This window comes from Salvelinus namaycush, chromosome 20 (assembly GCF_016432855.1).
Source record: "Salvelinus namaycush isolate Seneca chromosome 20, SaNama_1.0, whole genome shotgun sequence".
Lineage (NCBI taxonomy): Eukaryota > Metazoa > Chordata > Actinopteri > Salmoniformes > Salmonidae > Salvelinus > Salvelinus namaycush.
In genome coordinates this window covers 33,731,918-33,746,974 of record NC_052326.1, presented here as the reverse complement: position 1 = coordinate 33,746,974, position 15,057 = coordinate 33,731,918, and the positions used below count along the sequence as shown (strand labels likewise).

At 43.7% G+C, this 15,057-nt stretch overlaps 2 protein-coding genes across 3 annotated transcripts in view; both read left to right on the top strand.

Moving 5' to 3' along the window:
* The first annotated feature begins 1,519 nt into the window (after nucleotides 1–1,519).
* On the top strand, nucleotides 1,520–5,317 carry LOC120065277 (zinc finger CCCH domain-containing protein 10-like). 2 transcript variants are annotated; one of them, XM_039016142.1, is made up of 4 exons: nucleotides 1,520–1,913; nucleotides 2,469–3,224; nucleotides 3,555–3,754; nucleotides 3,880–5,317. In XM_039016142.1, the coding sequence occupies exons 2-4, from the start codon at nucleotides 2,606–2,608 to the stop codon at nucleotides 4,402–4,404; spliced, it is 1,344 nt and encodes a 447-aa protein (XP_038872070.1). In that variant the 5' UTR covers nucleotides 1,520–1,913; nucleotides 2,469–2,605; the 3' UTR covers nucleotides 4,405–5,317. The 2 variants fall into 2 exon arrangements, with proteins under 2 accessions (XP_038872070.1, XP_038872069.1); XM_039016141.1 differs by having other exon boundaries at nucleotides 2,469–3,754.
* Nucleotides 5,318–10,377: 5,060 nt separating this feature from the next.
* LOC120064772 overlaps nucleotides 10,378–15,057 on the top strand; it is a 99,904-nt gene continuing 95,224 nt past the window's right edge. Inside the window, exon 1 of the mRNA XM_039015376.1 lies at nucleotides 10,378–10,676. Within this exon, the coding sequence (XP_038871304.1) occupies nucleotides 10,459–10,676 (218 nt within the window). The 5' untranslated portion in view covers nucleotides 10,378–10,458. The remainder of the gene's footprint in view (nucleotides 10,677–15,057) is intronic.

The following is a 15,057-nucleotide window of genomic DNA, read 5'->3' as shown; positions in this document are numbered from 1 at the left end:
AGTAGAGGGGTCCTGGCCCCCTCCATGCCCGGCCCAGTCCCCTTTACCCCCATCCTCCCCCTCAGTCTGGAAGGCCTCATGACCCATCTGGTCATACCGCTTCCGTTTCTCCTCGTTTGAGAGCACCTCGTATGCTTGAAGTGGAGAGAGGAGCACTCTGTTACCATAGCACTGGCAGCTCTGAAGTCTCTCAGTCCATTCACTCACACAATTACCCAGAACACATTGCTACATTACCTGAGCTTAAAAAAGGTAGCCTATTCTGAAAGGTTAATGTGGTGTTTTAGTGGTCCGAGTGCAGTGCAGTATGAGACAAAACAACCTGCCACTGTCTGCAGGTATTGGTTGCAACACACTCTTTGCAAAGAATGTCAGCTTTATCTTAAAATTATCAAGATATATTAGCACATACAAAGACGTATTTTATTACATACAGTACAATATATATTCAGCTCTTACTGATCAAAGAGAGAAAAATAAAGTTGTGAGCCTAGGACCTTACCTTCAGCTATCTCCCTGAAAATCTTCTCTGCATTGGGACTTTTGTTCCTGTCTGGATGGTATGTCATGGCCAGTTTATGGAAGGCCTTCTTGACCTGCCTGTCAGTGGCAGACTGTGGAAGACCCAGCACCTCATAGTAGTCTCTAGTAGTAGCCTCAGAGTCACAGGGCCACAGGAACACAACACACCACAACAAGCCCAGCAGCAGCATCCCAGAGGAAAGATGTCACATTGCCTATACTGTACCTGCTACAGCGAGGACATGAAGTCTAAGAAAAACAATGTTTTTCAATGTAACACGCATAGTTAGTTATTCTTCACTGTAACTCTAGTAGGAATGGTGTCCCACTCGTAACCACACAAAAGCAAAGTTAAAAACGTACAAGCATACCAGCATACCAACAGTGTACATAGGCATATGATGTCTTCAGGCAACACACACACACACACACACACACACACACACACACACACACACACACACACACACACACACACACACACACACACACACACACACACACACACACACACACACACACACACACAATGCATAACGCTGTATATGGGTATAAATTGTATGCACACAAATGTTGGTGTCAAACTTGGCTAATCATCAAAATGTGGATTCTCTGCTAGCACTAGCTACATGGCTTGCTAATGTTTGTATTAGTAGTTAGTAAGCTAATAGCATGCCAGGTCTAGTAAATAAGCAGCAGCCACGGTCGTCTCCCTCCTCGGAATATTTAGAAGATTATTTGTGACAAACTACATACACACCGAAGATCAGCTGGTACCTACTAAAAAGGTTAGTGCAGCTATCAATTAGGTCTTGTAGGCTATAAAGAACCACCGCCAGCATCTTGTTCATGTTTTGCAGCTGCACTGTAAATATCCCCGCCCACAATTTATCCAGGCAGGTACAGGGTCACCTGTCCTGTCATCCTGCAAACCCCGTCGTGTCTGAATCCCCCACCAGAGGGCGCTCTGTTGTCATCATCAGCGCAGACGCAGTACCTCTAGTGTTGGTTTTGTCAAAGATTTTTACAACCATAATCTCATTGTTCTATTTGTTGTTTTGTTGTCCTCCAATACATCAAGTAAATGGCACGAAAATCTGCCAGACGGTTTGTGAGAACATTTTGGATCAATAGAGGTAGAAATTGTTCTAACCCCCCTTCTCTGGGGGTTGTGCTTTGAGTCTTTGGATGGTCGACCCCGAGTGTTCAACAACACAGCAAGGACAATAGTCAGCAAAGAGAATGTGTTGAGAAAACCCAGAGGAATTAAGTCACAAATTATACGTTAGCCGTCTCACATTCGTAACATAGAAATCCCACCAGCTGACAATGAAAGTAGATAATACACAGTTTCTTTTGCGTAAAATACTTCTCCTCGGGGCAGCATTTTGGTAAGTTCTTGATGGCTAATCATAGGTAACGTTAGCTAGCTAGCTTGTTAGCAAACTAACGTTAGCTAGCTCTATAATCAGACACCTTCAACATACTAGTGGAATCCCTGTAGTTTGCTTGCACAATTGTACCATGATGTGACTTTGCAGCTTGTAACTAGATAACCACGGTGGGTTGTTATATTATTGTGGCTATCTAGCTAGCTAACGTTAGCTGAATAGCCATAACTAGCTCTCCTTCGGCTAGCTAACGTTATGTCGCTAAATAGCTAACATGTTGTTTAGCTAACGGCAAGCTAGGCTACTACCTCCCAAACAGCCAGAAACTGATAGCTATAGACAAGACATGTTTAATGGACCTGTCCCGGCCTTTGGTCTGTATAATTAAACTTTCTACTCACTTCTGTATTTGACCAATCAATGATTTCAGAACAAGCATTTGTTCTGGCTAATGCCATTGCCTATGTATACATTGATTTAGCTAACTAGCTTGATAACTGTCAGTAAGAATGTATTTAACTTGATAACACAACCAACTTGACATGTATATTTCAGATGCCTGGATAGAGGATTGCATTGGTCTTTAGAGCGTTGGACTTACACTCATTAACAGGGAACAGAAAAGGCTGTCGGAATAAGTCACTCGCCCACACACATGAGTGCTGTGTTCCCCTTGTGCTGGGCTGAGCGCCATGCCTGACCGGGACAGCGCCTACCTCTCAGGCGGTTGCAGCAGCGGTGGGGTGGGTACTAGTGTGGGCGAGGAAGGGGTGCCGGGGTCTGGTTTAGGAGGGGGCACAGGAGAGGGCCGAGGGGGATCAGCGGGAGGTGGAGGCAGTGGCTCTGGTTCTGGGGGCATGGGTGGAGTAGGGGCCCTGGGAAATGGGAACAACTGTGGGGGAGGTGGAGCTGGGGGCCCGGGGTCAGGACCGGCCCCGGATGGGGTCTGCAGGGACTTTCTGAGGAACGTGTGTAAGAGGGGCAAACGCTGCCGCTTCAAACACCCAGACTTCAATGAGGTGCCGGACCTCGGGGTGCAGAAGAATGAGTTTGTATTCTGCCACGACTACCAGAACAAGGAGTGTGTCCGCTCCAACTGCCGCTTCGTCCACGGCTCCAAGGAGGATGAGGACTACTATAAGAAGTCAGGGGAGCTGCCCCTCAGGCTGAGGGGAAAAGTAGCTGCAGGACTGGGCCTGTCCCCCATGGACCTCCCACACAGCCGAGGGGAGGTCCCCATCTGCAGGGACTTCCTAAAGGGAGAGTGCCAGCGGGGCAACAAGTGCAAGTTCCGCCACGTCAAGAAGGACTGTGAGTATGAGCAAGCCAGGGTGGGTGCCGGGGTCGTGATGGGCCCGGGGGCCAGTGGGATGGTGAACACAGGCGGGGGGGTAGGAGGGGTTGGGGTGGGTGCTTGTGGGGGCATGGCCGGACTGGTTGGGGGTGGAGGTGGGGGTAACATGATGGGGATGGGCTGTCCCAGCCTGGGAGGCTGCAGAGATCCAGGTATCTCAGGGGTGGGGGGAGTAGGGGTAGGTGGGATGGGGGGTTGCCTCTCCATGGCCTCAGGACAGCGTCGTTTTGACAGGGGACCTTGCTCGGTGTACGACTCCCTGTTTGAGAGTGGTCTGTATGAGACAGGGCCCCTGGAGTCCCCTTTGGACCACACAATGCTGCAGCTGAAGAGACGCAGGCTGGAGGGGCTCCGGCTGGACGGGAACGGAGGGGGTCACTATGAGCTGGGGATGCAGGCGGCCCTCCCGCCTCGGCCCCTAGAGTACAGATTTCTGGAGGAGGAGAACGCCCTGCTGAGGAGGAGAGTGGAGGAACTGAAGAAACAGGTCAGTGTAGGAGACAGGAGATGATCAACAACCCTCCACACATAATCAACAACCACACATAACAATACAATGAATCTATTAACCTTTTTAAGATCACTCCTCAAACACCTTAATCTCTTTTTCAGGTGTCAAACCTCATGGCCACTAACGAGGTGCTGCTGGAGCAGAATGCCCAGTTCCGGAGCCAGACCAAGGTGTCGGTGATGACCCTGTCCTCCACCCCAGCCCCCTCTGAGCAGACCTTGGCTCCCCCTGTGGGTGCAGTCAGCTCCTACAACCACAGCATCGCCCAGACCCATACCACCCTGAGCAGCGCCGGGCTGCAGCCTCGTACCGTCACCCTCACCCAGCAGGACCTAGTGGCCCCCACTGGTGCCCCTACAGTACCCCCATCCAACACCGCCCCACCCAGTGCTCCCCCGCCCCACCTCAACCCCGAGATCACCCCGCTCTCAGCCGCCCTGGCTCAGACCATCGCCCAGGGCATGGTGCCTCCCGTTTCCATGGCACCTGTGACTGTTTCTGTGGCACCGGTGGCTGTATCCATGGCGCAGCCTCTACCTTGCATCACTATAAGCCACGCCACCACCCCAATGGTGTCCTACCCTATTGCCAGCCAGAGCATGAGGATCACCACCATACCTCACTGATGCACTCTCTGGCAAACTCTGTAGAACTCTCCCATGGAACTAGAGATGGGGATGGTATGCAGAATGCATCTCTCAAGTTTTAATTGACCCACAGTAGCTGACTGACTCGAGGGGCAAAGTTGTGGGGGAACCCTAATGCCCACACGCCATAGGCAAAGAAAAGGCTAACTTTGATCGGATGACTCCGCCACACACACCCTGCTCTGTGGCAGCGTTACAAAGTCAGGTGGCCCTCTGAGGTGACCTCCGACCTTGTTAAACTTTGGTGTGCCAAAGGGACTTCTTCTAACACAGGCAGCAAAAATATGAAAATATGTCAGTCTGGCGATATTCATAGTTCTTTCACACATTTGACTGATGTCTTGATTACCAGGGGATTGTGACATTTCAGTTAGCTTCTGTTATTTTTGTTTATGGATTTTTAATGTGTAATGTTGAAATTTTGCATTGCACACCTTTAATGAGAATAACAACCACAAGAAAATGGATCTGTTGTTTTATTGCTAATGAATCAAGTTATCCAGAGTAATGTTATTGTGTGAGGATAAGGTTATTGACTGATTGACACACCATCAGATACATTTTTCAGTGCTTGATGCATTGGTATCTTTACCCTAGATGTAATGCTCAAGCCTAAACTCAGCTGAGAGCCTACACACAAACAAACGTAAGTCAATCATTAAGGTAAGCTTGGAAAAGAAACACCTTTAATTAACATGTTATGGATAATTTCCTAATGTACTTGTCAACATTTTATGCAGTCAGATGAATGTGTGAACCGATGGCCTCGGGTAGATACTTAAAATAGTAACATACTGTAAAATAAAATATATACACCCCCCCTGTTTTGCTCTCAGAACAGCCTCAATTCATCGTGGCATGGACTACATTGTGTCAAGCGTTCCACAGGGATGTTGGCCCATGTTGACTCCAATGCTTCCCACAGTTGTGTCAAGTTGGCTTTGGGTGGTAGACCCAGTGTTGCAGTTCTTGACACAAACCGATGTGCCTGGCACCTACTGAAAGGCACTTAAATAATTTCTTTCCCATTCACCCTCTGAATGGCACACATACACAATCAATGTATCAAGGATTAAAAATCCTTTATCCTCTCCTCCCCTTCATCTACACTGATTTAATAAGTGACATCAATAAGGGATCATAGCTTTCACCTGGGCAGTCTGTCGTGGAAAGAGCAGGCATTCTTAATGTTTTGTACACTCAGTGTATATATCACTTGGGGGAAAAGTATTTTGTAAACAAAGAAAATGCACCACTACACTTATGGCATTAACTATCTTGGTTAGGAACAACACCGTACTTAACCATCTTTGGTAACACCCTTTGTAAACCAAACACAAGATAGACTGGTGTTGACAATCCATCTTCAGGTTTGAAAATTCACGTGGCTATTGTAAACAATTTAAGAGCTCTTGATTCTGCATCAGTACCGGATACTTTGTCATTGACAGCCTATATTGCTCTCACAGGCTTTAGCGGAGATTGGAAATAAAATAAACAAGCGCATGGACTTTGGTGTGTGAACTTATTTTCTGTCCTGTATTGCCAATTGGATGTGGGTCATTTTGCCATTTCAAAGGAGGGTGCATCTCAGAAATATAATAAATAGGCCTAGGCCTATGTTTTTGGGGGGATCCTTGAGTTAATTTCCCCCCCGCAGTTGTACTTGTCAGTCTCCCAAACCAAAACATGACTGGGGGTGGATTTTTTAAAAATAGACATTTGTACAGATTAAAACAATTCCTAATAATGCTTTTCTCAGCACACTGCGACAGTTCACTTAATTAGTTGCACAACTCTTTAGATCAGCGACTCTAAACTGGTGGTTCACAACCCAAAGAGGTTTTGACTCGGTCGCTGGTGTCTGAGTAAAAACATATAGGTATACAGTGCATTCGGAATCTATTCAGACCCTTTTACTTTTTCCATATTTTGTTACGTCACAACCCTATTCTAAAATGTATAAAATAAAATGTTTTCCTCAATCTACACACAATACCCCATAATGACAAAGCATAAACAGGTTTTTAGAAATGTTTGCAAATTTATTACAAATAAAACCAAATAAGTACATAAGTATGCTGACCTTTTGCTGAGACTTGAAATTGAGCTCCGGTGCATCCTGTTTCCATTGATCATCCTTGAGATGTTTTACAACCTGTGGTAGATTCTATTGATTGGACATGATTTGGAAAGGCATGCACCTGTCTATATAAGGTCCCACAGTTGACAGTGCATGGCAGAGAAACATTTTTGAATGTCCCCAAGAACACAGAACGAATTGTTTGCCAACTACTATCTCCACATTAACCCACATGTCAAACTCATTCCACGGAGGGCCGAGTGTCTGTGGGTTTTGCCTCTTGTACTTGATTGTGGAATTAAGGTCACTAATTAGTAAAGAACTCCCCACACCGTAGGTATTTATTGAAAGCAGAAACCAAAAAAACAGCAGGCACTACTAGGCCCTCCATGGAATGAGTTTGACACCCCTGCACTAAACCTAACCGTAACTCTTTAACCTATCTCCTAACCTTACCCTTAGCCTAGCTAACATTAGCGCTAGCCACCTAGCTAACATTAGCAACAACACATTTAGTGAATTCGTAACATATTGCACGAATTGTTAAGCAATTTGTAACATAGTGTAACGACCCTGTGTTTATAAGCGCGGAAATCGACTCTGCCGCACGAGCATGCTTTTGCGGCGCAGTCGATAGCGCACCGGACCTTGGGCTAGGGGGTCGAGACCTGCTCCCTGCTGTTTCATTACATTGGTGTCAGAAGTGATCGGACCTTGCATCCACGACAGTGCGTGTGCTTCCTGGCCCTGATGGCCTGTCAGTTGAATTCTGTAGACAGTTTTGGGAGTTACTAGAAGACCCGATTTTCAATATGTTTCAAGATTACATTAAAAATGGGGAAATGGTCTCCACTATGAAACGGCCTTATTTCATTGATTCCGAAGCCTGATAAAGACCCTTCTCTCATTGACAATTGGAGACCAATTACTTTATTAAATGTTGATTACAAATTGATTGCTCTGGTTTATGCCAAAAGGTTAAAGAAAGGAATAGATACCATTATAAATGAGACTCAAACAGGATTTATGAAGGGCCGTCACATAAGCTCTAACATTCGTTTAGTCTTGGACCTTATAGATTATTCAGATGCAATTGACTCAGATGCGGTTGTCCTATTTCTGGACTTCTGTAAAGCCTTTGACACAATTGAACATGAATTTCTCTTTAGGTCTCTTAAACTTTTGGGATTTGGTGAACATTTTATTAAAGTAATTCGCATTTTACAAAGATATAAATAGTTCTGTGCTACTAAACCTTAATACTTCCAAAAGATTTAGTATCAACAGAAGTGTATGACAGGGATGCCCAATTTCGCCATTTTTATTCATTTTGGTTGTGGAACTTCTATCTCTAGATATTCTGAATGATGCAAATTTGTATGGCTTAACCATTTTTAACAAAGAAATCAAAATTTCCCAACTGGCTGATGATACTACTCTTTTCTTAAGAGACAAAGACCAGGTCGCACATGCCCTTAATGCTATAACGGCATTTTCTATTGCATCAGGATTAATGCTGAATGTTTCTAAATGTGAAATCTTATGTTTATTTGACTCTGATGATAAAGAAATTGAAAATATTCCTGTAAAGGACTGTGTTAAATATTTAGGAATACATCTGTCAAAAAACCACTTAGTCAGACAACATTTGAATTTCTCTCCTAAAATTAAGAGAACTAAAAATATATTTAATAATTGGCTACAAAGAGATCTTTCTATACTTGGGAGAGTACTTCTGTCCAAGGCAGAGGGACTGTCTCGTTTTGTGTACCCCTCATTATCGTTATGTGTAAATCCAGCTACTTGTAAAGAGATCAATAAGACCTTTGTTGACTTCATCTGGAAAAATAAGTCTCACAAACTAAAAAAATCTGTCCTTTCTAACAAAAGAGCTGAAGGCGGTCTAGAAGTGTTGGATTTTGTTGACATAAATAACACTTTCAAGATAAACTGGCTGAAAAAAGGTTTGCTCGATACTGACTCAATATGGTATTTCATTCCAAATAATGTGTTTAATAAATTGGGAGGTCTTCGATTTTTACTGAAATGTAATTATATTCCTGAAAGATTACCTGCTAAATTGGCTAGGTTTCACCAACAAGCTTTAATGGCCTGGAAAATATGTTTCCTGCACAATTTTTCCCCTCATAAAGCTCTTTTGTGGAATAATTCAGACATTACTGTAAGGAATAAGTCATTGTTCTACCCCAGCTGGCATGAGAGGAATATTGACTTTGTTCTGGATATTTTCGACAACAAGGGTACTATTCTCACATATGAACAATTTATAACAATGAAAGAGTTTCCAATACCTTTCAGAGAGTTTATTTCTGTGATCAAAGCCGTTCCCAGTGGTCTAACTACACTTATGAAAAGTCACCTTAATTTTGGGAATGATAACAAAGTTTATCCAGAACTCAGATTGGAAGGCGTGGGCTTACTTGAGAAATCTTGTTGTAATAAATATATAAGACAAATTCTTCATTCACAAAACCAACTTACACCGAGAGGAAAGTTTTTCTGGAACATGCTTATTCCTGACATTGTCTGGAAAAATGCATGGTTAAGGCCTTACAAATACTGTATACCAAACAAAGTTAAGGAAGTGCACTTCAAAATTTTACATAAGATATATCCATGTAACTCTATGATTTCCAAATTTGTGGCTATTGATGATATCTGCGTTTTCTGTGAAAAAGAAGGTGAGAATCTGTCTCACTTGTTCTTTGAATGTAAATTTGTGTCAGAATTTTGGGAAAACCTTGCAAAGTACTTATTTACCATTATGAACACTGCCTATAATTTTAACATAAAAGATATAATATGTTACTATTGCAATGATAACAAAACCACTGAAATGATTGTTAATTTTTGTATTCTTGTTGCCAAATACTTTATACACAAAAAAAAATTCCAAAATTCTATACCAAAATTACCAATTTTTCTGATTGAATTGAATTATCTTATTAAAACACTAACCCTAGTGAATAACAACAAGAATAACACCTTCATGAATCATTATAATAAGATATTTTCAGAGTGAATATAATTGCACTTAAATTGTTTATTTTTTGTATTTTATTTTTATATTTTTTGTATGTTTGAGCATTGTTAATACCTGTGTTTGGTTTGCTAGACATGTTTGATGTAGCAATGTAAGTTGATTTTTGTATTATGAATAAAATACATTTAAAAAAATAAAAAATAAAAAAAATAAAAATGTTTTTTTTTTTAAACGAAAAAAAAAAACGACGTGTGCTTGACCGGTGAGCGCGTTCCTGTAAAACGTAGAGTCGCAAGCTAGCGCGAGGACGCGCTCTTTGAAATGAGGGAGTAGTGTAACGACCCTGTGTTTATAAGCGCGGAAATCGACTCTGCCGCACGAGCATGCTTGTGCGGCACAGTCGATAGCGCGCCGGACCTCGGGCTAGGGGGTCGAGGGTTTGAGACCTGCTCCCTGCTGTTTCATTACAATATCATATGAATTAAATTCGTAACATATCATTCGAAATGATTGATAGACATCCACACATTAATACATACCATACGAAATGAAATATAGCATTGTAAATGGAGTGTGAGCCATTTACGTACAGAATAATACGACATGCTTTGAGACCAGGTTGCAAAGATGGCAGGCAGACACGCGCATTCAAGAATGAGTACACATAATTCGACTGCGGCTTTTCTCTTCATGGGCTGGGCGTGTTTCGGTTCTGCTAACGGCATTGGCTAGATTCTAGAACAGTTGTACATACAGAGTTGTACAATAGATAGTCTCTGTTGGGAAGGAAGTATTGAAGAACTTGTACTAGCTAGACTACTTTTTCTGTGAGAACCTGGATATAAAAAACACCACGATGCAAAATCCGGACTCGGGACAGGGAGAATCCACCAAGAAAGCATCTGGGTCGGTCCATTCCGATAATAATGCACCGAATAGCGGAGAAATGAAGCCACCGGGGTTTGACGCTGTATCGGTTCTTTGGACATTTGGCAAGTGCCTAGGTGCCTTGCTGCCCGTGTACCTTGCAGGATACTACCGGGTTAGCGCCAGTTTTTTGGTTTTCGGGCTTATGGTCTACACAGGATGGAGGCACTCGCGCGAGGCAAAAGAAGCTCGTCTGCGGTCCGCCATTCACCACTATGAGAACGAGCAACAATATACATCCATGAAATTTTTCAAAAGTAAAAAGGATCTCCCTGCTTGGGTAAGAAAAATGTGTGATAACGGTCTGTCACTCAATTCAATACGTTTACTTGGTTCACCAAGTGTTTCTGGATTTAAAGCCCCCTATCAGATGCCACAAAACGACGTCCTCGATTCTATCCCGTTAGGCTAGTATGGTCCTAACCAGCCAGTCTTCCACAATCTTTACACACAATGCCACAATAGGCTATACACATGCATGGTTACAGAAAATAGCCTATCGCTGGACCAAAGAGATCCTCTAAAATTTCTCCTAAACCATAGTTTGATATTTATTTTTATTTTACCGTTATTTTACCAGGTAAGTTAACTGAGAACACATTCTCATTTACAGCAACGACCTGGGGAATAGTTACAGGGGAGAGGAGGGGGATGAATGAGCCAATTGTAAACTGGGGAGGATTAGGTGACGGTGATGGTTTGAGGGACGGTTTGGTCATTTAGCCAGGACACCGGGGTTAACACCCCTGCTCTTACGATAAGTGCCATGGGATCTTTAATGACCTCAGAGAGTCAAGACACCCGTTTAACGTCCCATCCGAAAGACGGATGTAAATTATATAAAATATATTAATGATAACTGCGCTAATAGGAAATAAAATAATTTGGAACATGGGTAGAACAATATTATTATACAGTTACTACATCTACATGACAAAATCTCTGTCTCAAACTGCTCCTAATATTTGTGGGGCTGGTATACTGTATCCAAGCTACAGTAGTCTAGGCCATCATCCCCCATGCAGCTGAGCTGAGTGGATAATTCATCTTTCTTCCCGAAAGGTCCCAGTAAAGTAATGTTCTGAAGCTTGCAGACCATATTGATGCATAGGTATAGATTTTAAAGGCCATTTAAGATGCATTGATTGAGGTGTGGTCTTTTGATGCGCTCTCTCTTTTTCTCTCTCACTCTCTCTCCCTATGTATGATTCCGCAGCCTCCTCAGCTGCTTCTATATTAGGCCATTCTCGATATATCTTCTCTTGGGACTAAGGAGCGAGTGAGTCAGAGAGAATGCCTCTATTTCCAAATAACAGATAAGGGGAAGAAACGAGTTATCCCAACTACTGGTCACAACATAACCTTTGGCAGAGAGTAGTCTGCTATGGGTGAAGAATGGTGTTTGAATTGTTTACACTATAAGATAGTTTTGTTTAGTGACAAAATAAGCCATTGAGATGGTGGTGTACTTCTTTCTCACCCCCACTTCCTGCCCTTTGGATGTTGACAGTTCCTTTTTCGCTGTAGCACAATTTACAACACACATCAGACAAACACACTGGGAAAAGCTAGTCAGATCAGATTACACTTTATAGTGCATATGCAAATGACTAGATGACTGCTGAATTCCTAAATCTGTTCTATATGTGAATGATTTATATTCTAATTCCTTACAGGTCAACTTCCCAGATGTGGAGAAGGTGGAGTGGCTCAATAAGGTACTACTATATCACCCCCTACTGTACTTTCCGTCTGGCTTCCTCTCTGCTCACAGATGGCTGCCCTTTAGAGAGGATAAAGAGAAACCCTATGTATACTTCTCCCATTAAACACACAGTAAACACACATGCCTATCTCTGTCTCTGTGAGCCAGGTGCTGTGTTGATAGACGGTTGGTGGGGCATGGTAGCTGTCTGAGAGACTAGCTCTGCTGCTGTTACACTACCATGTTACAACATGGACACCCACTCCAGTAGCCTCGCCACTGTGTCTAGGCAGCCGCAGCAATCTATCCTCTCCTGCAGCAGAGAGCAGGCAGCAGGCCCAGAGCCAGGCTACTCTGTCAACCTTTCCATATTAGTGCTGGTTGACTCACAGGAAGGGGGAGGGGCCAGCCAAACCTCTAAAATCCAATCAAATGGCAATATTTGTACTCTCTTCCAGCCCTGCAAAACCAGGCTGTGTTGCTAAGAATAGACCTCCTCAGCAAAGACTGAAATGATTGTGTTCGCTACATTGGGAACACGAGGTCCGAGCGCCGCTATCTTTTGGACAAAGCAGAGATTTGAGTCGGGTTTGCTACAGGGACATCAGCAGACTCTACTGCCTTTAGGCGCCAGAAACCCTTGCTGTTAGTGTTGTTGATGACTCATTCTTTAGATTTACATACGCCGCCATCACCTTTGTGTTGAGATGTCTTGTGGCATGCAATTGGAAAGGGAAAGGGGGATACCTAGTCAGTTGTATAACTGAATGCCTTCAACTGAAATGTGTCTTCCGCATTTAACCCAACCCCTCTGAATCAATTGAGACGTCTCAAGACGTCTTGAGACACTTGACAGCTGTGGCATATCAATAAGCTGATTAAACAGCATGATCATTACACAGGTGCACCTTGTGCTGGGGACAATAAAAAGCCCCTCTTAAAATGTGAAGTTTTGTCACACAACACAATACCACAGATGTTTCAAGTTTTGAGGGAGCGTGCAAATGCCAGGCTGACTGCAGGAATGTCCACCAGAGCTATTGCCAGAGAATTAAATGTTCATTTCTCTACCATAAGCCTTCCCCAACGTCGCTTTAGAGAATTTGGCAGTACATTCAACTGGCTTCATACCTTTGGCAGCGATTACAGCCTTGAGTCTTCTTGGGTATGACGCTACAAACTTGGCACACCTGTATTTGGGGAGTTTCTCCCGTTTTTCTCTGCAGGTCCTCTCAAGCTCTGTCAGGTTGGATGGGGAGCGTCGCTGCACAGCTATTTTCAGGTCTCTCCAGAGATGTTAGATTGGGTTCAAGTGCGGGCTCTGGCTGGGCAACTCAAGGACATTCGACATTCAGAGACTTGTCCCGAAGACACGTGTTGTCTTGGCTGTGTGCTTAGTGTCGTTGTCCAGTTGAAAGGTGAACCTTCGCCCCAGTCTGAGGTCCTGAGCACTCTGGAGCAGGTTTTCATCAACGATCTCTCTGTACTTTGCTCTGTTCATCTTTCCCTCGATCCTGACTAGTCTCCCAGTCCCTGCCGCTGAAAAACATCCCCACAGCATGATACTGCCAACACCATGCTTCACCTTAGGGATGGTGCCAGGTTTCCTCCAGACATGATGTTTGGCAATCAGGCCAAAGAGTTCAATCTTGGTTACTTCAGACCAGATAAACTTGATTCTCATGGTCTGAGAGTCCTTTATGTGCCTTTCGGCAAACTCCAAGCAGGCTGTCATGTGCCTTTTACTGAGGAGTGGCTTCCGTCTGGCCACTCTACCATAAAGGCCTGATTGGTGGAGTGCTGCAGAGATGGTTGTCCTTCTGGAAGGTTTTCCCATCTCCACAGAGGAACTCTGGAGCTCTGTCAGAGTGACCATCGGGTTCTTGGTCACCTCCCTGACCAAGGCCCTTCTCCCCCGATTACTCAGTTTGGCCGGGTGGCCAGCTCTAGGAAGAGTCTTGGTGGTTCCAAACTTCTTCCATTTAAGAATGATGGAGGCCACTGTGTTCTTGGGGATCTTCAATGCTGCAGAATTTTTTTGGTACCCTTAATTAAATAAGGTATTTCTGTTATTTCTAAAAACCTGTTTTCGCCTTTCATTATGGAGTATTGGGCGAAGATTGATGAGGATTTTTTTGTATTTAATCAATTTTAGAATAAGGCTGTAAGGTCACAAAATGTGGAAAAAGTCAAGGGGTCTGAATTCTTTCCAAATGCACTGTACATTACATATTAAAATGCTTTGCTTGCTTACCTCAGGTTGAAAAAACAGTTTGTAAATCCTCCACGCTTGACAGACTTTAGTTTTTGAGTCTTACATCAACCGTCAGTTGAGGGAAGAATGTTCCATGAGTTTGAAATGTTCAACATTCCAAAATAAAATATCTCAAGACATAGAACTATTTTACTATTTTATTTTTTCCAACTGGACAACGACACTAAGCACACAGCCAAGACAACACAGGAGTGTCTTCTGGACAAGTCTCTGAATGTCGAATGTCCTTGAGTTGCCCAGCCAGAGCCCGCACTTGAACCCGATCTAACATCTCTGGAGAGACCTGAAAATAGCTGTGCAGCGACGCTCCCCATCCAACCTGACAGAGCTTGAGAGGACCTGCAGAGAAAAACGGGAGAAACTCCCCAAATACAGGTGTGCCAAGTTTGTAGCGTCATACCCAAGAAGACTTGAGGCTGTGATCGCTGCCAAAGGTGTGAGGCCAGTTGAATGTACTGCCAAATTCTCTAAAGCGACGTTGGGGAAGGCTTATGGTAGAGAAATAAACATTTAATTCTCTGGCAACAGCTCTGGTGGACATTCCTGCAGTCAGCATGCCAATTGCAGCTCCCTCAAAACTTGAAACATCTGTGGTGTTGTGTGACTAAACTTCACATTTTAGAGTGGCCTTTTATTGT

Bases quoted from the DNA above. Each gene is read 5' to 3' on its own strand.
- LOC120065277 (XM_039016141.1), top strand. From the start codon at position 2,606: ATGCCTGACCGGGACAGCGCCTACCTCTCAGGCGGTTGCAGCAGCGGT. The intron at 3,755-3,879 runs GTCAGTGTAGGA...TCTCTTTTTCAG, and splicing joins TGGAGGAACTGAAGAAACAG to GTGTCAAACCTCATGGCCAC.